Source organism: Anomaloglossus baeobatrachus, chromosome 5 (assembly GCF_048569485.1).
Source record: "Anomaloglossus baeobatrachus isolate aAnoBae1 chromosome 5, aAnoBae1.hap1, whole genome shotgun sequence".
NCBI classification, from domain to species: Eukaryota; Metazoa; Chordata; class Amphibia; order Anura; family Aromobatidae; genus Anomaloglossus; species Anomaloglossus baeobatrachus.
The window spans coordinates 331749846-331777168 of record NC_134357.1 but is presented as its reverse complement, the minus strand read 5'-3'; the positions used below and the strand labels follow the sequence as shown (position 1 = coordinate 331777168).

The 27323-nt window shown below is 46.6% G+C and overlaps 1 protein-coding gene across 2 annotated transcripts in view; it reads left to right on the top strand.

Annotated features, from left to right (window-relative positions):
* RPRD1B (regulation of nuclear pre-mRNA domain containing 1B) overlaps positions 1–27323 on the top strand; it is a 145295-nt gene that overhangs the window by 49968 nt on the left and 68004 nt on the right. For both annotated transcript variants that reach the window (XM_075349809.1, XM_075349808.1), the window contains one exon: positions 590–726. In XM_075349809.1, coding sequence (XP_075205924.1) covers positions 590–726 — 137 coding nt within the window. The remainder of the gene's footprint in view (positions 1–589; positions 727–27323) is intronic.

Sequence of the window (27323 nt, the reverse complement as noted above, 5' to 3'; positions counted from 1 at the left end):
TGCTGGGTTGGAGGGTATAGGGGACCTGACAAGTTCCCTTTCAAACATATTGTATCTCAGCAGTTTAACCCCAGCGATCAGCAAGTTATCCATTATCACCATGAATAGGGAATACATATATTTTTAGTTATTTTTTTAACCCATTAAGCTATACATAATTCTGTATTCAAATGGGGTGATGGTATAGTCTTCTGCTCACCCCAGCTGAATACAAACTCTTTAAGGTTTAAAGAGTTATGGACAAAAAAAATGGGATAACTTGCTGATTACTGAGTGTTCAACTATTGGGCCCGAGTGATCCTGGGACTGTGGCTTTGTAGCCCTGTCCTGAGTGGAGTGGAGTGGAGCTGAGCATGTGCGGCCTCTGCTCCATTCATTGTCTATGGGACTGGCTGAACTTTGGGAATAACTTGGGTTTTTTTTTTGGGAGGGGGGGGAATGTCCCCTTAAGTTTGCATATATTGATCATCTCCTTACAGATGGAATATATGTCATGGTAATCATTATTCTTTATATTTATAATGTGTTGCTTGTTCATTTCTGATTCTGTATTTAATGCTTCTTCTCCTGTCCTTCCGTTTTGATGCAGTGAAGCAGACGATGGCTGCCGGAAGCCCTTGGAGAGGCTGCTACACATCTGGCAGGAGCGTAGCGTCTACTCCGCTGAGTTCGTCCAGAAGCTCAGACTGGCAATTGATGGAGATGAGAGCCCCAGGGAACCTCCAGGTACTCCGCCTCTGAGGGACCCCATGTGACATTGGTCCTCGCTGCTTTTCTTGAGACATGGATGTGAGCGGCACTGCTTTCTAAGGAGCACATCTTATTAACTCTCCTCATATACAGGTGCCCGCATCACATTCATATTGATATCACATAGTCATTGATGTGCTTGTGTCACTGTTTTGCCTACATATGTATGGCCACAATGGGGCAGATGTATCAAAACTTGCAAAAGAAAAATGGAATAGATGCTCGTGGCAACTAATCAGATCGCACTTAGGCCTTTTTGAAAATAAAAGCAGCGACCTTATTGCTTGTCTTGGGAGGTTATGCCACTCTTGGTTTGCCGCAGTTTCAATACATATCCCCGATGTAATTTTTCGGAGGTTTTCCACTACTAATGTGACCTCTTTTTCTTTTGTCCTAACTATTCCTAACTAACACTTTCCTAATATATTTCTGCTACCTACCCTATTCATGTAAGCTTATCTCTTTACGGCTATTATATTCTTGTGTTGATGTTCTGACTTTGTCTGATTTCGGTCTCCAGACCAGAAGGATCAAACTGAGCAGGACATGTCACTGATGGGGCCTCTGTGAGTGACGGAAGTCTGAGCACGCATAACCAGATCACAATTTACTCTCCTCCCAGCCTCTCTACAGTGCGGTGCTTTCATGTGACAAGCGGCCGACCACAAGGTGATGTACTGTCTAATGATCTGCACATCACAGCGCTTGTCAGATGAAGGCAGACTGAGAGGAGAGTGAACTGTGATCTGGGCAGGCACGCCAAGACTGCTGTCACTCAGAGATGCAACCCAACCCCCACTAGTGACGTACCCTGCTCAGTTTGTCCAATTCCAGTCTCCAGACCTGAAGGATCAAAGCCAGAACGTTCACATAGGAATATAGGAGCCACCGAGAGATCAGCTTATAGGAGTAAGGTAGGTAGCAGAAGTATATTAGGAAAGTGTTAGTTAGGAATAGTTAGAACAAATAAAAGGAGGGCACATTAGTAGTGGAAAGCTCCTTTAATGTCTTATTATTAGCGACTTTTATAAAGGTCTTATTACTTTAAACTATATATAACTGATTAGAGATGAGCAAATGGATTTTCAGGCCCATGGTCCAGCAGCTGCTGCTTTCACATGTCACAACAATGTCATGTCACCCACTGGATACTGCAGCGCTGGAATGACGCCTCTACGGGAAGCGAGTACACATTGTTTTTAGATTCTTTGGGGCAAGGATTGTTCAGAAATGGACAATCCCTTTAAGCCTCATTTACATATGAATTAAAACAGCGATTTTCTCAGTTCTTGGGGAACAGCTTGTATCAGTAAAGGTATGCATGACATTATCTTTCAGAGAGCAACATGACCATATAAACAATTTGGATCGTTCTGCCAGATTTCCTTTAATGATGTTTTTCGTAGGAGATTGAGCGTAAACCGCTGTGACACGCCAGGTTGTTGTGGATTTGGTAGTAACATCAAGATCAAACCGCTTAGAGTTGCAACAGACGTTGTGCAGTGAGTCACACAAGTTCTTCTTATCTTTGGGGTTTTGAAATTTCTTGGCAGAAGTCTATTGTGTTTCTTAAAGATATGCCTACCCATGAGTGGTAGTGAGGAGTATGCTTTGTTGACTTCTCTTGTACTTTATTATCTTCACATTTAGAAGTCCTGTACATATAATATGAAGGAATTTATAGGGAATCTTGTGACCTGTTAGAAGTCTTGCGATATGTGAAGTAATCATATTCTTGTAAGTCCATATGCTAGACTATAGATAGGAAGGTTGCTGCCCACCATCAGTGTTTGCTGCATTTTGGATGTAGTGTGTATTTTCAAAACGCTGCGTTGTACATTACAAGCACAGTGGATGGATTTCTAGAAATCCCGTGCTCACTATGCATGTATGGCCCGCAGCAAACACTGATCTGCGGTGTGGCTTTCCAGACAGCATGTTAGTTGTTTGCTGCGTATTCGCATACGTCCTCCGTAGGGAGAGCAGAAGAGAGACCTCAGTGTACTGAACCCTGATCATGGGTACGAGCAGCTGCGGTCTCCTACGGAGGAGACTCGAGGCCCCGCAGGTCAAGACCCGCTACATCAAGGACACAGTGAGTCCTGATCGTGGGCACATACCCTAAGGCTGTACGGTGGTTGCTTATATCAGTGTGCTCCTTCTAAGTCATGGGATGTGAAATGTGCAATATAGAGATCTGCGATGGCAAACTAGTACAGTTACATCAGAAGAGAACAAACCTTGTGCGATTCACTTCCACCATTTAGCTTGCACGCCAAGCCCTGGATGGTGATACCCTAGCAAGACCATGTGTAGCCAATTGTGATGAAAGCTTTCTGGCGCTTGGATTTGCAGCCGGTCACGCATCATAGTGTCTAGATAGATGTGTGTGTGTAAAAAAAATTTTTTTAATAATATCATTCTCTCTCTCTCATCTATATCTCTCTTGACACAATTGTGAAGTTGAATGAAATTTATTGCTTATTTTAAAAAAAAATTAAAAAAAATAATGTGAAAATCTGGGCGAGCAATATTATTCAGCCCCTTTAAGTTAATACTTTGTAGCGCCACCTTTTGCTGCGATTAGTTTTTGCAGTGAGTGAGGTTGGATGGAGAGCGTTTGTGAACAGCAGTTTTCAGCTCTTTCCACAGATTCTCGATTGGATTCAGGTCTGGACTTTGACTTGGCCATTCTAACACCTGGATACGTTTATTTGTGAACCATTCCATTCTAGGTTTTGCTTTATGTTTTGGGATCATTGTTTTGTTAGAAAACAAATCTCCGTCCCAGTCTCAGGTCTTTTGCAGACTCCAACAGGTTTTCTTCAAGAATGGTCCTGTATTTGGCTCCATCCATCTTCCCATCAATTTTAACTATCTTCCCTGTCCCTGCTGAAGAAAAGCAGGCCCAAACCATGATGCTGCCACCACCATGTTTGACAGTGGGGATGGTGTGTTCAGGGTGATGAGTTGTGTTTCTTTTACGCCAAACATATCGTTTGGCATTGTGCCCAAAAAGTCCGATTTTGGTTTCATCTGACCAAAGCACCTTCTTCCACATGTTTGGTGTGTCTCCCAGGTGGCTTGTGGTAAACTTTAAACAATACTTTTAATGGTTATCTTTCAGAAATGGCTTTCTCCTTGCCACTCTTTCATGAAGGCCAGATTTGTGCAGTGTACGACTGATTATTGTCCTATGGACAGACTCTTCCATCTCAGCTGTAGATCTCTGCAGTTCATCCAGAGTGATCATGGGCTTCTTGGCTGCATCTCTGATCAGTCTTCTCCTTGTTTGAGATGAAAGTTTGGATGGACGGCCGGGTGTTGGTAGATTTGCAGTAGTATGATAGTCCTTCCATTTCAATATGATCACTTGCACAGTGCTCCTTGGGATGTTTAAAGTTTTGGAAATCTTTTTGTATCCAAATCCGACTTTAAACTTCTCCACAACAGTATCACGGACCTGCCTGTTGTGTTCCTTGGTCTTCATGATGCTCTCTGCGCTTTAAACAGAACACTGAGACTATCACAGAGCAGGTGCATTTATACGGAGACTTGATTACACACAGATGGCTTATATTTATCATCATCAGTCATTTAGGACAACAATGGATCATTCAGAGATCCTCAATGATCTTCTGGAGTGAGTTTGCTGCACCGAAAGTAAAGGGGACGAATAAGGCTACTTTCACACATCCGGCTGTAGCAGTGCGGCACATTCCGGCGCTCTGCTGAAAAAACAAAACCGTTTTTTATTGCCGCCGGTTTCGTTTTTTCCAGCATTGACTTGCATTGGTGCCGCATGGGCTTGCGTTCCATCCGTTTTTTGCCGCATGCGGCAGATTTAGCCAATGCGGCGGCCGGATGGAACGTTCTCTGGTACGTTTTTTGCTCCGGCAAAAAAAAACGCATTGCGCCGCATCCGGCCCCTGCTGCGCATTTTTCAATGCATGCCTGAGGACGCCAGATGCGGCGCGATGCGGCACAAAACGCATCCGGCCGCCGCATGCGGTTTCTTCCACTGCGCATGCTCAGTAGCCTGCCGCAACCGTAATAAAACGGACGGGCCGCATGTAAAAACTTATGCAAAGGATGCGGTGTTTTCGCCGCATCCGTTGCATAGGTTTCACAGCCGGATTGAGCCGCAGAGCTCAAACCGGATGTGTGAAAGCAGCCTAATATTGCACGCCCCAATTTTCTGTTATTTATTTTTTTAAAAAGTTTAAAATAAGCAATAAATATCATTCAACTTCACAATTGTGTCCCACTTGTTGATTCTTCATATATAATGTGTGTAAATAAATAAATTAAATTATAGAAGTTTTTACAGTATTTCCGTAATGATCCTTTTCGACAGATGTGCTGCCTCTTTTCAGATGGCACATGTTGTGATATATGGCCATATGCCCAATATGGTATCCTTTTTTGTGCGTGGTCCATATAAATATATAAGACCGTGATCATGTAGCGTACCCAGATGGTTCTTGTTTGAAGCACCCCACAGTTTGATGCCTTGTTAAAGTAGGCCATCCACCTGGCATCTGTACCGCTTATGAAACTGCCAAATATTTTAGCTCTTTTCAAGTCGGTGTGAAAAGTCTCCCACTGAACCAATGATCAGGAGTAAGGTCTGATAGGGTTTCATTGTGTCTACTTGCCAGCCGAGGCATCCCCTTTAGCATCGATAGAAGAGGGTTCAGAGGGGTGGCTTTCTTTGGACTCGTTGGTTTGTGTGTCATTCCATTTCTTCGCTGTCTGCTCACACTTTGGAGAGTTGCTTGTTGGGTTCTCATTTTACAGTGAATCCTTTAGGCTATGTGCCCACGGGACTCTGTATCTGCAGATTTTTCTGCACCAAAATCTGCAGCGTTCCCCCGGAATCCGCACCTTTTCACAGGTGCGGATTTGGTGCGGATTTGCAGCGTGGGCACAGCATTTCCAAAATGCCATAGAAATGGCTGGGGAGTAGCGGTGCTGCAGATTTCTGGAAAATCCGCGGCAAAATCCGCGCATTTTCCGCAGCGTGGGCACATAGCCTTAGATGCCCCGTTAACGAGTTCATCCTAGTAATATGGGTCATTCAGGTACAGTGGAACCTTGGTTTACGAGAACAATCCATTCTGGGACTGTGCTTGATAACCAAGTTACTCATTCAGCAGAGCAAGATTTCCCATAGGAAATCATTGCAATGCAGACAATTCCTTCCACAACTTGTTAAATGTCCCATCCTGGTCCCCTATTGTGCCATTCCACACATGCACAAACACACACAAACACACACAAACACACACAAACACACACAAGCACACACAAGCACACACAAGCACGCACAAGCACACGCACATATTATGCTCACCTTACCTTCCGTTCCATCTCCAGTCTCCTGGGACTTGCTGTTCGCTGGTACAGGCTGTGTATCGGGTAACCATCACGACGAGGGAGGAACTTCCGCATCCAGAGCGCTTATTTCAGAGGCAGGAGACACTTGCCTCTGATTGGTCAGCGCGCTGCCTTTGAGTAGCGGTGACAGAGGAAGTTCTTGCTTCGTCGCTATGGATGCCGATGCACAGCCTGGAGTGGAGCGGCGAACTACAGGACCCAGAAGGCCGGCGATGTAACGGAAGGTACACATATTATGCTCACCTTACCTTCCGTTCCATCGCTGGCCTCCTAGATCTTGTAGTTCGACGTGAGGATTCCTCCCTCGTCACTATGTACCAGGAACTACAAGAACCATGAGACCGGCGATGGAACAGAAGGTAAGGTGATCATAATACTGTATGTGCGTGTGTGTTTGTGTGCGTGTGTATGCTTGCGTGTTTGTGCGGTCTGCAAGAGCAGGTCAGAGCGCGGTGGATGGACGGAACCGGAAGTGTGTGCGGTGAGGATTTTGCTCGTGCAGCAAAGCTTTCTCGTAAACAGAGTTACAAATTTACAGAAAGCTTTGTTTGTTAGGCGAAATTCTCGTTAACTGGGTTACTCGTGAAGCGAGGTTCCACTGTATATAGTTTGCAACCAATCAAGATTGTTTGCTTCAGTGCCTAAATATAATAGAGGACGGACTCCCATTTTAATGAATCAGTACATCCTTCTAGGAATTTGAACAGCGCTCATCTCCCGTGCATCATACTACACTGTATAAGTGATCCATAAAACGATCAGTCATCCCCTACTGTTGGCAGCACATCCTTATGTACAAGCCTTTGCTCTTTTGTCAGTTAATCTCATCATGTTTACAAATGGCAGCATTTTGGAGTGTGTGTTCCTGGTTCTGCCAGTCATCAACATGGGTCTTTAATGATTTGTCTGCATTTTCATAATTGGCATTCATATTAGAGGAGAGTTGGCTGTACGCTACGTTTCCGATCGCCTGTCTATATCATGTGTTTAATGAAGTCCCAGCTGTTCTGACGGCAGCACGATGGGAAAAAAAGATTGGCCATATTGGAGTTCAACATGACCAATCCTTTCTATCTATATGAAACTCACTGCAGGTAGATACCTCTCCCCAAGACTTTTTAGAATCTGAATGAATATTTGTCAGCTCACTGGTTCCCAGAGTTGACAATTTATTATTGTATTAATGTTTTTTTATTGAAGCGGTGATTAAATGGTATTGGAGGGTTTTTCCATAACCAAGATCCTTGATTTGCAAATATCCTCTTTAACCTTCGTCCTCCTGAGTAGGTACAATTGTAACTATTCCCTTTTTAAATTGCAATAATTTTTTTTTCAAAAAGCCGTAGAGGGCTGAAATTTCGTGACATCTCAGCAGTTTTGGTCCAGAATATATTGGCCAAATTTCAATAAAATATCTCCACCCCCTTCCGAGATAAGGGGTCGAGAAATTTTGGCAAAATTATGCAGCCTGACAGAGGTTAAAGAAGACGAGGACTAAAACTTTAGTTCCATCTAATATTGACCCTTTATTGAGCCTTGTCAAGTGACTTGGGTTAAAAAGCCAAACCATTTTCTCCATTTGCAGACATGTTCAGGGCATTTGCCCTTCATCAGTGCAAATCAGGATGTCTGATTTGGCTAAGTGTGGGCTTCTAACCTAAAGAGAAATGTTTCTCCTTATTGAGAAGGGGTGTCAAGTCGACATGAGGAGACTTATAGGTCATACAATGCTTCTTTGGGAAACTAAATATGTTCTCTTCTGAAGTTCTCCATATCTGACCTCCTGCTTTGCCTAGATAAGGGGCAAACGCCCAGAAGCACATCTCTGTGAATGGAGTGTCTGCACTACCTACTTAGTCTAATGCCGGCGTCACACGGTACGATATATCGGGCGATATGTCGTCGGGGTCACGGAATTCGTGACGCACATCCGTCATTGTTAGAGATGTCGTACCGTGTGACACCTCCGAACGACTGTGAAGGAGCAAAAATACTCATCTTATCGTTCCTCGTTGACACGTCGCTCATTTTCAAAATGTCGGTCCTCCTTCTGTGCTCCGGTTCTTCATTGTTCCCGAGGCAGCACACGCAGCACACGTCGCTCCGTGTGACACCCCGGGAACGACTAACAACAACTTACCTGCGTCCCGCCGGCAATGAGAAAGGAAGAAGGTGGGCGGGATGTTACGTCCCGCTCATCTCCGCCCCTCCGCCTCTATTGGCCGGCCGCTGTGTGACATCGCTGTGACGCTGAACGTCCCTCCCCTTCAGGAAGAGGATGTTCGCCGCCCACAGCGGCGTCGTTCTTGGAGGTAAGTACGTGTGACAGGGGGTTACCGACTTTGTGCGACACAGGCAACTAATTGCCCGTGCCGCATAAACGACGGAGGCGGGTATGATCGCTCGTGCGATCGCACAATAGATCGTACCGTGTCACGCCGGTTTAAGTTATGTGTTAAGTCATTTAAAGGGTTAATATTGACTTTTAGGATCTTTTACGCCCAATAGGTAGCACTAGGGTTCAAGTTCTCTTCCTCGGAGGATATTTGCATAAGTCTCCTTATGCTGGCTTGGCACTGTCCACAAGGAGGAACGTTCCCCCTTAGACCGAACGATCCGTGGTAACATGTTGTATTTGATGCCCTCTGTTTGTAGGTCTAGGAAGAATGACGTATAATATGGAGTGCCCATGTGTTGTACACCCCTATATAACGGGTTAATAAACGCATGCCCGTCCAAGGCTCAATGTGCTGATGATTTCCATTCTGTAGCAGGAGAAAACCAGTCTAATACCATTTGTCAGAGATTAGTGGAGAAGGTCGCTCACCTCAATTAATTACCGTCCATTGTGCCCCTTCTCACTTTCCAACTTCCGGATCATCTCTCAGGAGTCACCACCTCCTCCAGAAGGCGACCCATTTATCGGCATTGTTCCTCTGCACATCCAGCCTGACATTAGAAACCGTTCTGTAAATTCCTCCGTATGCACAGCCTATTTGTAATCCTCGCATTGTGTCTTCACCGTCCATGACATGCCGGTTTCAGGCACATGAATAAAATCACTGAGGGAATAAGAGGTTACACCGCCGATGAGTTGTGGTCGCCTCCAGGGAGTGAGGGCGAAGTATTACAAATGCGATCCTGTTATTGTACCTATTGAGGCAAGCATAGCCTAAAACGTGTGGGACTATGAGGAGCGACACCAGTGGAAATCCTTGTATTTTGTTCAGTAGTTGTGGTCACATTAATAAAATAGAAACTTTCTGTGCTTGTACAAAACACCGCTTCCTACTAATTAACAAAAACAAACCAAATGATGTGTGATGGTATGTGACACTGGGATTATTAGTTTTACAGGGAATCTATCAGCAGGTTTCTGCAATTTAATTGACTGCCACATAATGTGTTGGCTGAGCACCTGATTCCAATAATGTATCACTTATTAGCTTGTGTGCTGTTGCTTCAATATAATCAATGTTTTATCAGCAAGAGATTATCACCTGTATATTTAGTCTTGCCTTATAATATGTGTTTAATATATGCAAGCCAGTCAGGTTAATCTGTGTAACCCATGCACCCAACACTGATTGGCAACTTGCTGATAATGTGCACTGTACACAGGAAGTGGCCAATTGGGGGTATGGGTGGGATTATATAAAGCTCCGTTTTCTAACCACTGCAACATCGACAGCAAAGAATACAGGGATTTTATCAAGACTACATCAAGCGGTCCAGAAAGTGATACATTGCTGCAATCTGGCCTCCCCCCCCCTTCATATCATGGTGCTCTCAAATTCCATAGCAAAAACCTGCTGGCAGATTTCCATTTTAAGGTTGAAAGAAGACACACATCCATTCAGTTAACCTATAACCTGCCATGTTGATCCAGTGGAAGGGAAAGAACACAATTGAATATCTCGAAGTTTAAAGACCTGTCTTGGTACTGCAGCCCATGCGTTTCCTTAGCCATGGTTGCTTTTCTCAGCACTTGCTGTCAGCTATGTCCTTCTTATACAATAGAGCCCCAAATTGTACACAGTATTTGAAGTGTGAAGTCAATAGTGACTTGTGTATATAGTGAAAACTATGTCCTTGTAATTTGCATCTATGTCTCTTTTAACCCCTTCAGCCCCAAGCCTATTTTGACCCTAAAGACCAGGCCATTTTTTGCAATTCTGACCAGTGTCACTTTATGAGGTTATAACTCTGGAACGCTTCAGCGGATCCCGGTGATTCTGAGATTGTTTTTTTGTGACATATTGGGCTTCATGTAAGTGGTAAATTTAGGCCGATATTTTTTGCGTTTCTTTGTGAAAAAAACGGAAATTTCGTGAAAATTTTGTAATTTTCAAACTTTGAATTTTTATGCTCTAAAACCAACGAGACATATGACACAAAATAAGTAATAAAGAACATTTCCCACATGTCTACTTTACATCAGAACAATTTTGGGGGAAAAAAAAAAAATTTAAGGAGGTTATAGGGGTTCAAAGTTTGAGCAATTTCTCATTTTTACAACAAAATTTACAAAGCCACTTTTTTTAGGGACCACATCACATTTGAAGCGATTTTGAAAGGTCTACATGACACAGAACACCCAAAAGTGACACCATTCCAAAAACGGCACCCCTCAGGCTACTCAAAACCACATTCAAGAAGGTTATTAACCCTTCAGGTGCTTCACAGTAACTAAAGCAATGTGGAAGGAAAAAAATGAACATTTTACTTTTTGCAACAAAAAAGTTAATTTAGCCTCAAATATTGCATATTCACAAGGGTAGCAGGATTAAATGAACCCCCAAAATTTGTTGGGCAATTTCTACTGAGCACGCAGATACATCATATGTGGCGAAAAACCACTGTTTGGGCGCACGGCAGGACTCTGAGGCTACTTTCACACCTCCGGGTTTTTGCTATGCGGCACAATCCGGCACTTTGCAGGAAAATCGCAACCGTTTTTTTTTGCTGCCGGTTGCGATTTTCCTGCATAGACTTTAATTAGTGCCGCATTGTGCCGCATGGCCTTGCGTTCCGTCCGGTTTTTGCCGCATGCGGCAGATTTAGCCGATGCGGCGGCCGGATGGAACGTTGCCTGGCACGTTTTTTCGTGCGGCAAAAAAAATGCATGCCTATGGCGGCCGGATGCGGCGCGATGCGGCAATAACCGCATCCGGCCGCCGCATGCGGTTTTTGCCACTGCGCATGCTCAGTAGCATGCCGCAAGCGGCAAAAAACGGACTGGCCGCACAGGAAAAACTTATGCAAAGGATGCGGTGTTTTCACCGCATCCGTTGCATAGCTTGCACAGCCGGATTGAGCCGCAGAGCTCAAGCCGGATGTGTGAAAGTAGCCTGAAGGGAAGGAGCTCCATTTGACTTTTTTGAACAGAAAGTTAGCTGGAATCGTTAGCCGCACCATGTTGCGTTTGGAGAGCCCCTGAGGTGCCGAAACAGTGGATATCCCCCACGTGTGACCCCATTTTGGAAACTAGACCCCTCATGGAATTTATCTAGATGTTTATTGAGCACTTTGAACCTCTGGGGGCTTCACAATAGTTAATAGAGTTGAGCCGTGAAAATAATAAAAATTTCACTACAAAATTGTTACTTCAACCAGGTAGCTTTTTTTTCACAAGGGTATCAGGAAAAATTGCACCATAAAATGTATGGTGCAATTTCTCCTGAGTACACAGATACCTCATATGTGGAGGAAATCAAATGTTTGGGCGCACAGCAGGGCTCCGAATGCAAGGAGCGTCATTTGACGTTTCAAACGCAAAATTGTCTGGGATAATTAGCGTATTCCATGCTGTGTTTGGGGACCCCCTGAGGTGCCGAAACAGTGGATATCCCCCACGTGTGACCCCATTTTGGAAACTAGACCCCTCATGGAATTTATCTAGATGTTTATTGAGCACTTTGAACCTCTGGGGGCTTCACAATAGTTAATATAGTTGAGCCGTGAAAATAATAAAAATTTCACTACAAAATTGTTACTTCAACCAGGTAGCTTTTTTTTCACAAGGGTATCAGGAAAAATTGCACCATAAAATGTATGGTGCAATTTCTCCTGAGTACACAGATACCTCATATGTGGAGGAAATCAAATGTTTGGGCGCACAGCAGGGCTCCGAATGCAAGGAGCGTCATTTGACGTTTCAAACGCAAAATTGTCTGGGATAATTAGCGTATTCCATGCTGTGTTTGGGGACCCCCTGAGGTGCCGAAACAGTGGATATCCCCCACGTGTGACCCCATTTTGGAAACTAGACCCCTCATGGAATTTATCTAGATGTTTATTGAGCACTTTGAACCTCTGGGGGCTTCACAATAGTTAATAGAGTTGAGCCGTGAAAATAATAAAAATTTCACTACAAAATTGTTACTTCAACCAGGTAGCTTTTTTTTCACAAGGGTATCAGGAAAAATTGCACCATAAAATGTATGGTGCAATTTCTCCTGAGTACACAGATACCTCATATGTGGAGGAAATCAAATGTTTCGGCGCACAGCAGGGCTCCGAATGCAAGGAGCGTCATTTGACGTTTCAAACGCAAAATTGTCTGGGATAATTAGCGTATTCCATGCTGTGTTTGGGGACCCCCTGAGGTGCCGAAACAGTGGAGCTCCCCCACATGTGACCCCATTTTGGAAATTAGACCCACATGGCATAGAAAAAAAAAAAACAGGGCGCACGCATGAATGTTCTGCAAAAAAGGGGGGGGGACTAGGTGGGATGGAAAAAAGAAGTCCTGTCCAAAGTCGAGTACGACTGCAGGACGATTGCTGATCAGGTACCTAATTGTTCAAGTTTTGTTTTGTTTTGTTTTTTTAATTTGGGGTGCACAAAAAAAGCAAAAACTAGAGCAACAATTACGTACCTGATCAACCAATCACGTAGCTGATCAGCACTTGGCAGCAAGCAGGTGGGGGAGGAGGAGGGGGGGAGGAGAGGGAGTGGGAGATGCGATTGGGGATAGTTAGAAAAGAGCCACGAACAATACTTACAGGATGGATCAGAACAGTGGCAGATGGGGGGGCGGCAGATGGGGGGGGCAGCGTCATATAAAGGGAGCATCTGTGAATGTGAGACGGCGGCGGCTGGGATAGGATGGGGGCGAATGGGAGAGGGCGCAGTGCATGCAGGAGCGGCAGAGGAAGGGGGGGAAAGGGGGGATGGGGGATGGGTGGGAAGGGGAGTGGGAGGTGAGATTGGGGATAGTTACCCTACAGCAGGGTTCCCCTACTCCAGTCCTCGAGGGCCGCCAACAGTGCATGTTTTCAGGATTTCCTTAGGATTGCATGGGTGTTGGAATCATCAACTGTGCAGGTGATTAAATTATCACATGTGCAATACTAAGGAAATTCTGAAAACATGCACTGTTGGCGGCCCTTGAGGACTGGAATTGGGGACCCATGCCCTACAGTATGGATCTAGGCAGCTGGATGACAGGAGGTGAAAGAGGCAGCAGATCGGGGAGGGTGAGAGGTGGGAGAGGGAGCGCAGCGCAGATCACGGAGGAGACAGGTGAGCAGAGCACAGATCACGGGGGTGAGAGGTGAGGGAGAGCGGACAGCAGATCATAGGGGTGACAGGTGAGGGAGCACAGATCACGGGGGTGACAGGGGAGGGAGCACACATCACGGGGGTGACAGGTGAGGGAGCACACATCACGGGGGTGACAGGTGAGGGAGCACACTTCACGGGGGTGACAGGGGAGGGAGCGCATATCAGGGTGGTGACGGGAGGGGGCGGGTAGCCGATCACGGGGGTGAGAGGTGGGGGGGAGCGGGCAGCACATCACGGAGGGGCGGGGCCGGGCAGCACATAACGGAGGGGCCGGGCAGCACATAACGGAGGGGCGGGGCCGGGCAGCACATAACGGAGGGGCGGGGCCGGGCAGCACATAACGGAGGGGCGGGGCCGGGCAGCACATAACGGAGGGGCGGGGCCGGGCAGCACATAACGGAGGGGCGGGGCCGGGCAGCACATAACGGAGGGGCGGGGCCGGGCAGCACATAACGGAGGGGCGGGGCCGGGCAGCACATAACGGAGGGGCGGGGCCGGGCAGCACATAACGGCGGGGCCGGGCAGCACATAACGGAGGGGCGGGGCCGGGCAGCACATAACGGAGGGGCGGGGCCGGGCAGCACATAACGGAGGGGCGGGGCCGGGCAGCACATAACGGAGGGGCGGGGCCGGGCAGCACATAACGGAGGGGCGGGGCCGGGCAGCACATAACGGAGGGGCGGGGCCGGGCAGCACATAACGGAGGGGCGGGGCCGGGCAGTACATAACGGAGGGGCGGGGCCGGGCAGTACATAACGGAGGGGCGGGGCCGGGCAGCACATAACGGAGGAGAGGGAGCGGGGCCGGGCAGCACATAACGGAGGAGAGGGAGCGGGGCCGGGCAGCACATAAGGGAGTAGGAAGCGGGCAGCCGATCACGAGTGGAGGGGGCTGGCAGCACATCACGGAGGTGAGGGGACGAGCAGCCGATCACGAGGGAAAAGGGCAGGGCAGCAGATCGGGGGGAGCGGTGGCACTGTGGCAGATGGAGGGCGGCGGCGGATCGGGAGGCTTTTCGCCGGTTTCATACAGTGCAATGGCAGCGCGGCAACTTCCGGGTCCCATGCTCCTGTCACATAACAGCATGGGACCGGATCTTGTCGCCCTGCCATTGCACTGTATACACTCACTGTGCTGGCGTGCTGCAGGGCCGACAAGTGAAGCTGATGGGGGCGGTCACCGGCAACAGGTCCACTGTGATTGGAGAGATCGGTCACAAGGCTGATCTCTCCAATCAGAGCTACTTGCGCTGGGGGAGGGTGATCCAGTGAGGTCACCCAGCTCCAGCCAATGGCCAGTGCTATAGCTGCACTGGCCAGGGCTGGATTTCAATGTTTCAGTCACTTTAAATGGCTGGAACATTACAGTGGCTGTGATTGGTTGAGCGGCGTTCGTCAGCCAATCACAGCCTCCGTAGGTCCGGGGAGGAGGCACGACCCCTCCTGAGGTCAGGTACAGGTCCCCTCCTCCCCGAATCTGTGGTTTGTGTTACCCGATTGCAATCACCGGAGGCTCCGGTGCCGCGATTCCGCCATGACGGAAAGATCCGTCCTTGGTCTTTAAGGCCCAGGGCACCATGACTGATCTTTCCGTCCATGGTCGGGAAGGGGTTAATGCATCCCATGAATTTATGTGCTTGGCTCTAGTCACTAAAGTTGAAATTGTTTTCCACCCACACACTTCACACTTTTTCAGTGACTGTTTTACTCAGTGTTTTACTATTTAGTACATAATTTTACACTTTGTTTCTTTAACACAAATTCATGATATTATATTTATCTATATTTAGTGTCAATTTCCATTTCTTGGCCCAAACATCCTGCTTTCCCCGAATCCATCTGTAATAGTAAATAATTTTCTATTGTTTGTTAATTTGCTTGCAAGAGATTAACATAATCTGCAAATTTTGAAATTCTACGGTCTTCCCTCGACAAGATTATTTAATAAATATAAGCAAAAGGAAGAGGCCCAATACCGACTCTTGTGGTATTCCACTGTTTATTTTGACTCAGAATTTCGTATCATAGAGCCATTTGTTAACGCAATTACACATTTTTTTTGTAGCCCCATTGCTTTCACTTTATGTACCAACTGTTTATGTGATATTCTATCGAATGCATTTGAAAAGTCCATATACTCAATATTGACAACCTTACTCTGGTCCAGTCTTGAATTTTCTTTCTCATAGAATCCGATCAGATGGGTATCAATGAGACTGATCCTTCATAAAGCCGCACCCCCTTGATTTTGCCAACAAATGAGGTTAAACTTATTGCCCTATAATTCCCAGTAAAGATGAGCAGATTGCGTTGCACAACTTTGATCCATATTCCAGGTCAATAGTCTCTGGCATGGACTGGACGTCATCTGTGCAGTGGCGATCAGTGGGGCAGCACTCCTAGCAGGTCCCGGTCTCTCGTCTCACAAAATTACAAATGAGAGTGTATGCGGGAGCTGCGGGAGAGCACGAACCTGCTTCTTACGGATAGCCAGGGCTGCCATAATCTTCTCGAGCCCTTCTAGTCAATTAAAACCCCCTGCTTGCAGAACAGTCTTATTTGGCCTTAAAAACGTGACTCTGCGGAATGTAGACTATCAATGACTGCTGTTAAAAAGCATATTGGGGTCAGTAAGGGGTCTACAAATGATGTTGTATATTGTAGATAATAAAATTTTCAGATAAAAAAAAAAATTAGTCTTGTTATTAAAAGTTCAGAAAGTTATAGAACAATGCCGAATAAGCACTGGGGCAGATTGCTGAAAAGTGTCAAAAAGTAAATGTCTCTGTTTCCCATAGCAACGATCGGTGTGGCCTTCATTTTGTCACAGCAAAAGCTTCTGGGCAACAATAAGCTTTTCTTTTTTACGCTTATAATAAATTACGCCTGCCATTTAGACAATGGCTACTGCAGTGGCTGAAGTGATAATGGAGTTGTCAAGGCCTAAGGTTGTAATGGTAGGAAATAAATATGGTAAGGCATGTGCAGTGCTCCTTTAAGACCTGTATTTGCACTGCAGAGTGTAATCTTGGCTTGTTCTCGCCCACACAGAAGTATTCCACCTCCCACTTAGTAGCGTTCCTTCGTGGACACATCGCTGGAAAGTGTGGGGGAGCGGTCTGACCAATATATATATATTCTGCATCTGAATGTACCAGCGAGGAATGCGCTATATGACTAAATTTAGCAGATAATCGCTCCCCCGCTCACACCCCTGCATGTCCGGCTACATGGAACAGCTGCTTGGACAACTGGTCCTGACTTGAGCAATGTCCTGTGACCTCCTGTACTATGGTCACATACTGAGGACAGAGTGAACCCCAGAAGAGCAGTTGTCACTAAGCCTTACATTCCTGTTAGGGTTAATCTGCGGACAGTTCCTGACAGGTTATAGTGTGCATTTTTTACATGTTTTGTGAAAATGGCGACTTTGTTATACCCACAACAAACAATATGGAGTCTTTAGTTTCATTTCTCCAATCATAGTTGTCAGGTTTCAACCCTCCTTACCTCGGCCATGTCTCTGAGCACTGAATACCTTGTACTTCTGTGTCTTGTTCAGTGATGGTTGGTTTCAGCCCTCCTCACCTCGGCCATTTCTGAGCTCTGAACACCTTGTACTTCTTTGTCTTGTCCAGTGGTGGCCGGGTTTCAGCCATGTCTGAGCACTGACCACCTTGTACTTCTGTGTCTTGTTCAGTGATGGTCAGGTTCAGCCTCCTTACCTCGGCCATGTTTGAGCACTGACCACCTTGTACTTATGTGTCTTGTTCAGTGATGGTCAGGTTCAGCCTCCTTACCTCAGCCATATCTCTGAGCACTGACCACCTTGTACTTCTGTGTCTTGTTCAGTGATGGTCAGGTTCAGCCTCCTTACCTCAGCCATATCTCTGAGCACTGAACACCTTGTACTTCTGTGCCTTGTCGATTGGTGGTCAGGTTTAGCCTCCTTACCCTCGGCCATGTCTGAGCACTGAACACCTTGTACTTCTGTGTCTTGTCCATTGGTGGCCGGGTTTCAGCCCTCCTGACCTCGGCCATGTCTGAGCACTGAACACCTTGTACTTCTGTGTCTTGTCCAGTGGTGGTCAGGTTCAGCCTCCTTACCTCAGCCATGTCTCTGAGCACTGAATACCTTGTACTTCTGTGTCTTGTTCAGTGGTGGTCTGGTTCAGCCTCCTTACCTTGGCCATGTCTGAGCTCTAAACCCCTTGTACTTCTGTGTCTTGTCCATTGGTGGCCGGGTTTCAGCCCTCCTGACCTCGGCCATGTCTGAGCACTGAATACCTACCTTGTACTTCTGTGTCTTGTCCAGTGGTGGTCGGTGTGACGACATGGACTCTCATGGGTTAAAGTTTCTTAACATTCAGCCAGACAGGATGATAGATTGTTTATAGACGGGGGATAAGTCCCTCATTGTTTCTACAAGACTCTTGTTGACTCATGTAATTGTGTTGGCCACTGAAAGCCAGATGTATTGTTTCTCCAGTCTCTTTGGAGGCGTGGGTTCATATCCCACTGCTGCCACCAATTGTGGAGACACGGGGCTCAGTGGATGCTCTCGTCCACTAAAACCCGCCGCCTTTAGAAAGACAGCGTGGCTCAGGGCTCATCCCAACTGAACGCCGGCCTCCTTAACTATGGGCGTAACACTACTCAGACAACACAGGGTGAGGGAATCACAATAATTAGACTTTATTGGATCCCCAAACAATTAACGGCACATAACACATAACCAGCAAAACACACAAATGTAACAGGCAACAGAGTCTCACCCTTCCGCTGGCTCACCAGGGATTTAGAATGTCCATGCCTCACAGGTTCCAGGTCTACTTACTCCAATCCAGCAGCACCCCGCTTTCGGCGGGCACCCACCGTGACTGGAATAACGCCAGATTTAGGAAGCTGTGTGAGGTCTGTAAAGTCTGTAGCCAGGTGACCGGATTGTCCCAACCTGAATGTCCTCCTTAGGTAGTCCTGATATGATGTTACAATCCTGGCAGCCGGAGTCGAAATCCCTAGGCTGTGGATATGGTCTCCAACCGGAACCGGAGTCCCTAGATTGAAGCCATAAGATATCCTGATCCTCTAGTCAGCTCCAAAGAGCTTAGACTGGATCCATCAGCATCCATCAACCTTCAACAACCCTGGTGGCTTAAAGAAGTCCCTTTTATAGCCATAACCTTCCCTTAGGATACACTGCGTCCTCATCAATTGGTTGGACAAGATTGCTTCTCCCATTGGATGAATTTCAAGCTGCATGGATAATGTTCATTTAAATGATGTGCATAGAAAGACTCAGTATATCTACATGGAGTCGGCAAGTCACCGACTAGACAATGGCTACTAAGGCAATTACATTATTAATACACAACTACAATACAATGGTTACTGGAAATGTCTGGAGAACAATACGTTTGGCTTTCAGTGGCCAACACAATTACATTGAGTCAACAAGAGTCTTGTAAAAACAATGAGGGACTTCTCCCCCGTCTATAGACAATCTATCATGCTGTCTGGCTGGATTTTAAGAAACTTTAACCCATGAGAGTCCATGTCGTCACATTCCTCCCCCTTCTTAATATTAGCCAGACATGATAGGCTTCAACAATGTGACGACATGGACTCTCATGGGTTAAAGTTTCTTAAAATCCAGCCAGACGGCATGATAGATTGTCTATAGACGGGGGAGAAGTCCCTCATTGTTTTTACAAGACTCTTGTTGACTCAATGTAATTGTGTTGGCCACTGAAAGCCAAACGTATTGTTCTCCAGACATGTCCAGTAACCATTGTATTGTAGTTGTGTATTAATAATGTAATTACCTTAGTAGCCATTGTCTAGTCGGTGACTTTCCGACTCCATGTAGATATACTGAGTCTTTCTATGCACATCATTTAAATGAACATTATCCATGCAGCTTGAAATTCATCCAATGGGAGAAGCAATCTTGTCCAACCAATTGATGAGGACGCAGTGTATCCTAAGGGAAGGTTATGGCTATAAAAGGGACTTCTTTAAGCCACCAGGGTTGTTGAAGGTTGATGGATGCTGATGGATCCAGTCTAAGCTCTTTGGAGCTGACTAGAGGATCAGGATATCTTATGGCTTCAATCTAGGGACTCCGGTTCCGGTTGGAGACCATATCCACAGCCTAGGGATTTCGACTCCGGCTGCCAGGATTGTAACATCATATCAGGACTACCTAAGGAGGACATTCAGGTTGGGACAATCCGGTCACCTGGCTACAGACTTTACAGACCTCACACAGCTTCCTAAATCTGGCGTTATTCCAGTCACGGTGGGTGCCCGCCGAAAGCGGGGTGCTGCTGGATTGGAGTAAGTAGCCCTGGAACCTGTGAGGCATGGACATTCTAAATCCCTGGTGAGCCAGCGGAAGGGTGAGACTCTGTTGCCTGTTACATTTGTGTGTTTTGCTGGTTATGTGTTATGTGCCGTTAATTGTTTGGGGATCCAATAAAGTCTAATTATTGTGATTCCCTCACCCTGTGTTGTCTGAGTAGTGTTACGCCCACGGTTAAGGAGGCCGGCGTTCAGTTGGGATGAGCCCTGAGCCACGCTGTCTTTCTAAAGGCGGCGGGTTTTAGTGGACGAGAGCACCCACTTAGCCCCGTGTCTCCACAGTCGGGTTCAGCCTCCTTACCTCGGCCATGTCTCATAGCACAGTAGCCTACAGGTGGGCAATTTATTTTCCCAAGGTGGTCTCATGAGAGACTAACAGTTGAGGAAGCTGATCCAATAGACTGAAATTTATTCTGCTCAATATTAATATAAAATAATAATTTGTTTAATATGATCACTTAATATTGAGCAGAATTAAAGTTTTTTTTTTCCCCACAAAGTTCATTTTAATCAATAGATCTTGGAATAATAATAATTTCCACAATTGGATGTGTTTAAAAATGTTCCTGTGCTGAGATAATCTTATATATGTGCCCCTGTCATGTACTGTATAATGGCCGTGTCTGACTATACAGAGACGTGCTCTCTTATGCCAAGTGGGCATGGTCCTCAAGACGCGTATGCAGAAGTGTTTAAAGGGAACCTGTCGGGTCCAATACGCACCAGAACCACGAGCAGTTCTGGGCGCATATTGCTAATCCCTGCCTAACTGTCCCTGTATACACTAGCATAGATAAAGAGATCTTTAGAAAAAGTATTTATAAAGATCTTTTATCGTATGCTAATGAGCACAGGGGACTAGTCCCATGGGTGTTGCTTCCATTGCTAGTCGCCCCTCATTAGCATGTTAGTACGCCTCTGTGGTTGTGCTAACATGTTAATGAATGCGCAGCATCAGAGGATGATCACTCACCTCTCCGCTGCCATCGTCGCCCGACACTGGATTTCAGCTCAGTGCGCATGACCCCGGAGTTTGGTCATGCTCACTACTTCAATTTGAAGCCAGGATGTGTACATCCGGCTTCATAGTGTACATGACCGGAACTCTGGGGTCAAGCGCACTGAGCCGAAATACAGCGTCTGACGCGATGGCGGTGGAGAGGTTAGTGAGATCATCCTGTGACGCTGCACGTTCATTAGCATGTTAGCACTCCCACAGGAGCGTACTAACATTTTAATGGGGGCGACTGGCAAGGGGAGCTAATGTCCAGGGGACTAGTCCCCACGCTCATTAGCATACGATAAAAGGTCTTTAGAAATACTTTTTCAAAAGATCCCTTTATCTATGCTAGTGTATACAGGGACGGTTAGGCAGGGATTAGCAATATACACCCAGAACTGCTCGTGGTTCTGGTGCATATTGGACCTGACAGGTTCCCTTTAAAGGGAATCTGTCATCACTTTTTTACCCTATTAGCTGCGGCCACCACCACCGGGCTCTTATATACAGCACTCTAACATGCTGTATATAAGAGCCCAGGCTGCTGTGAGAACATAAAAAACACTTTATAATACTTACCTAACGGTCGCTCGGTGGGCCTAATGGGTGTCTCCGTTCTCTGGTGCCGGCGGCTCCTATTCCGGTCATCTTCGGCGTCCTTCTGAAGCCTGTGTGCATGACGCGTCCTACACACTCGCCAGTCGCGCGCAGGCGCACTACAATACTTTCATCTGCCCTTCTCAGGACCTGAATGCCGGCGAGTGTGTATGACATCGGACCCGTCATGCACCGCAGCTAGAGAAGAAGGAGCACAAAGATGACCGAAAGAGCCGGCACCGGACAACGGAGAGGCCCATTAGGCCCACCGCGCGACTATTAGGTGAGTATTGTAAAGTGTTTTTTATGTTGTCACAGCGGTCTGTGCTCTTATATACAGTACTAGAAGGTGGCCCGATTCTACGCATCGGGCATTCTAGAATTTATGTATTGTGTAGTTAATGTATGATTTCTGTTATATATGTGTGCAGTGGGGGGAGGTGTGCACCCCCCATCGTGCTCCATCCCCCATGCTGCGCACCCCCCATCGTGCTCCATCCCCCATGCTGCGCACTCCCCATCGTGCTACATCCCCCATGCTGCGCACCCCCCATCGTGCTCCATCCCCCATTCTGCGCACCCCCCATCGTGCTCCATCCCCCATGCTGCGCACTCCCCATCGTGCTCCATCCCCCATGCTGCGCACCCCCCATCGTGCTACATCCCCCATGCTGCGCACCCCCCATCGTGCTCCATCCCCCATGCTGCGCACCCCCCATCGTGCTCCATCCCCCATGCTGCGCACCCCCCATCGTGCTACATCCCCCATGCTGCGCACCCCCATCGTGCTCCATCCCCCATGCTGCGCACCCCCCATCGTGCTTCATCCCCCATGCTGCGCACTCCCCATCGTGCTCCATCCCCCATGCTGCGCACTCCCCATCGTGCTCCATCCCCCATGCTGCGCACTCCCCATCGTGCTCCATCCCCCATGCTGCTTACCCCCCCCATCGTGTTCCATCCCCCATGCTGCGCACCCCCCATCGTGCTACATCCCCCATGCTGCGCACTCCCCATCGTGCTCCATCCCCCATGCTATAATAGTTCTACTATTATACTCAGAGAGGAGTATAATAGGAGGACTATAATAGGAGGAGTAGTCCTGGGGGGAGAGGAGTATAATGCCGTCTCCCTGCACATGTGTACCGGGAGCCAGTGTACGCTGGTAACTATGATACACATCGGGTAACTAAGGGTTACCGATGTGTAAAATAGTTACCAGCGTTCACCGGCTCCGTCACGATCCCAGCATCGCAAGGGTATGTGTGGCGCTGCTGGGATCGTGACGCAGCCGGTGTATGCTGGTAACTATGATACACATCGGGTAACTAAGGGACCTTAGTTACCCGATGTGTATAATGGTTACCAGCGTTCACCGGCTCCGTCACGATCCCAGCATCGCTAGGTTATGTCTGGCACTGCTGGGATCGTGACGGAGCCGGTGTATGCTGGTAACTATGATACACATCGGGTAACTAAGGGACCTTAGTTACCCGATGTGTATAATGGTTACCAGCGTTCACCGGCTCCGTCACGATCCCAGCATCTCTAGGTTATGTCTGGCGCTGCTGGGATCGTGACGGAGCCGGTGTATGCTGGTAACTATGATACACATCGGGTAACTAAGGGACCTTAGTTAACCGATGTGTATAATGGTTACCAGCGTTCACCGGCTCCGTCACAATCCCAGCAGCGCAGGTTATGTCTGGCGATGCGTGCGGAGGGCCGGGGCGAGCGGCCAATCCGTGCGGGGGGGGCGGGGCCAGGCCGAGGCAGCGGCCAATCAGACGCTTGTCACCGTAAGGACACAATTTTGGAGCAAGACAGACAGACAGAATAAGGAAATTATATATATAGATGTTAGAATGCTGGATATAAGAGCCCGGTGGTGGTGGTCGCAGCTTACCGTATATGCCAAAAATGTAGTGACGGGTTCCCTTTAAGACCACACTCACTCCGTTAAAAATGTATAGCTTTTCTGTCCATACAGGAAAAAGGGTGTCATATTTTAGTAATGGAGGGGGCCAGAATCTGGAGAAAAACTGTGCCAGATTCTGGAACATAGCAGCATTAATATTAAGTAAAAAGCAAACAAACTCCCATATTTATGGCACGTGACAGGTCTTCTCTAAGATCGGTGTATACATTTCTTCTAGTACGTCTCCTTTAAGTAGTCTGTGAAGTCAATTGTGATTATAAAGGCTTTAATTTTCTTTTTTTAGCCTTTTTTACATTTTGAAATCGAGGACTTTGAGGAAGCGCGCATTCTACTTTCTCGCCTCTCCCCCCGCCTCCTCCGTTTCTTCATTGCCCCTAGCATTCTGTATGCATTTCCCATTGACTTGAAAAGAAAACTGATTAAAGAGCTTTTTTGAATGAAAGCGCCTGAATATCATACGGGTAATTTTCGACAACTTAACCAATATAGAAAATGGTAATTCTCACACGGTGCAGTTTTTGGAAACGGGGCAGGCCACTAATGTATCTGTTGCAAAATCCCTATTCAGATTCTATCTGCACTTTGAAGAAAAAGGTATATATCCTCGGATTTTCACTGATTTAATTTGTGCTGTCAGGTCCTATCCACAGGGCAAAAGAAATAACTGCGTTCTCGGGTACAGTGTGTGTAAAGGCAGTGACTCGGGGGTTAGTCACGCATTGTGTTCCCTGCCGGTATTTTATAGCTGGTATAATTAGCGGGCTCATCGTTCAGGTAGGCCTCTGTGATGGAGAGAGCGCGGCGTCCTCCTGCTGTTCAGTAGACGGCCGCTCAGCTCTGGGAAGCTTTTAGCAGCTGATCTTGCACTGTCCCATAATGATGAGAGCAGAATGACTGCCGAGGAGATTAATGGGGGCTCCCTCTCTTTATTCCCGTAAATGAGCTTAAAGGTGTACAGGGAAATTAGCGCCTGAGAATCCATTTCTTCCAGGAATCTCTTCATATTAGGAAGCATTTCACTGAGTTCTCCCGGGACGCGTTAATGTGAATTTAATCTCCTCTACAACTCGGCCCGCTGTCCACGATATCATTTTGCTGATTGATTTTTTTTAATTCTACTTTTGTATCGGGGAAATTATTGTTTTAATAAAAGCGATATGAAATGGATGTGTAATTTAATCTAAAAAATACAATAGAAAGAATACTATACCATTGTATCCATACTTCACTGCAATATGGAACTGTTCATGTCTACATAAAGCACACTAGACATCACGGTAGTGTACATATATGATGAAATATATACAAAGTATAGCAAGTCAGCTTTTCTATGGATGTCCGGTAATCTGGCATCAACCCAGTTTCTGTCATTATTAGATGCTGGATTATCTGCTAACATTTTCTGGTATAGTTTAGGTCCAGAGGAACAGAAAAAACCCTATTAAGGCAGTATCAATTGACCCTTAGTGTAAATTTACACTATGAGAATAAATTTGCAGCTGCAATCCAGGACTCTGAAGAGAAGACAGAGGTGGTTTATTACTACTTCTGTCTTATATTTTCCATGCTTGTAGCAACCAGTGAGCACTATGTGTTAAATAGAAGCACCTACATTACCAATGCTTCTACTGGACCCATCGATCACATGGTCATTGGTTGTCTGTTGGGTACTACCATACACAGATCAGCCCTGCCAGTAAGATCTCTCGCTATATAGGACAGTTTTCCCTTGTAACTGGGGCTATTATTGATGCCAAGTTACAGGGGAAAAAAATGCACAATAAATTCCCAAAAATATTTTCCTCAGATATATGATGAGAGAAAATATATATAATATACCGTATACACATATATATAGACACATATTATATAGAATTGTAGTACTGTAGTCCATGCGTTCCCTTAATTTTTTTCGTCTGTTTTCTTTTGTAACCCACTGAAGTTATACAGTCATATGAAAAAGTTTGGGCACCCCTATTAATGTTAACCTTTTTTCTTTATAACAATTTGGGTTTTTGCAACAGCTATTTCAGTTTCATATATCTAATAACTGATGGACTCAGTAATATTTCTGGATTGAAATGAGGTTTATTGTACTAAAAGAAAATGTGCAATCCACATTTAAACAAAATTTGACCGGTGCAAAAGTATGGGCACCTCAACATAAAAGTGACATTAATATTTTGTAGATCCTCCTTTTGCAAAAATAACAGCCTCTAGTCGCTTCCTGTAGCTTTTAATGAGTTCTTAGATCCTGGATGAAGCTATATTTGACCATTCCTGTTTACAAAACAATTCCAGTTCAGTTAAGTTTGATGGTCGCCGAGCATGGACAACACGCTTCAAATCATCCCACAGATTTTCAATGATATTCAAGTCTGGGGACTGCGATGGCCATTCCAGAACATTGTAATTGTTCCTCTGCATGAATGCCTGAGTAGATTTGGAGGGGTGTTTTGGATCATTGTCTTGCTGAAATATCCATCCCCTGCGTAACTTCAATTTCGTCACTAATTCTTGCACATTATTGTCAAGAATCTGCTGATACTGAGTTGAATCCATGCGACCCTCAACTTTAACAAGATTCCCGATGCCGGCATTGGCCGCACAGCCCCAAAGCATGATGGAACCTCCACCAAATTTTACTGTGGGTAGCAAGTATTTTCTTGGAATGCCGTGGTTTTTTTTGCCTCCATGCATAACGCCTTTTTGTATGACCAAACAACTCAATCTTTGTTTCATCAGTCCACAGGACCTTCTTCCAAAATGTAACTGACTTGTCCAAATGTGCTTTTGCATACCTCAGGCGACTGTGGCGTGCTTGCAGAAACGGCTTCTTTCGCATCACTCTCCCATACAGCTTCTCCTTGTGCAACGTGCGCTGTATTGTTGACCGATGCACATTGACACCATGTGCAGCAAGATGATGCTGCAGGTCTTTGGAGGTGGTCTGTGGATTGTCCTTGACTGTTCTCACCATTCTTCTTCTCTGCCTTTCTGATATTTTTCTTGGCCTGCCACTTCTGGGCTTAACAAGAACTGTACCTGTGTTCTTCCATTTCGTTACTATGTTCCTTACAGTTTAAACGACAGTTTAAATCTCTGAGACAATTTTTGTATCCTTCCCCTGAACAACTATGTTGAATAATCTTTGTTTCTCTAGTCCCTTCCACGACAGCATAGGAGGTTGTCTCTCCACGCCCTAATTGGGACAGGAAGCACAAGAGGTTTAAAAGGACCCTCCCACCTCCCATAGCCAGTGTCTTTCCTGTCCCCATGGGGCATGGAGAGGTTTTCTTTTTCTCCTATGCTGTGGTGGCCGGCGAACTACAGTATATATTTTTTTTTTTTTTTCCCTACCTTAAGCCGGGCAGTATCGGTCGGGCCTTCGCCGCTCCTCCCCTACTGTTCCCTCACGCTGTGGGGGACCGCTGCTCCAGCCTTCCGGAACTCCTCTGGGGTGATGCAGGCTGTGTAGCTCCCCGGCCGGCGTCGTCCCTGAGCCGCCGGCCGCTTCCTGCATGCACGCTGCTGGGCGATCCGGAAGTGCTACCGCGGACGGGACTTCTGGTCTAGCGAACTTCCTGTTTGGGCACTTCCGGTCGCGGAGGCAGCGTGGAGGACACGCCGACGCTGCCACGGCCTGTCAGGGACCGGATGCAGGAGGCGGGGAACGTTCCCTGTCACTGGGGGGGCAGGCCCTTCT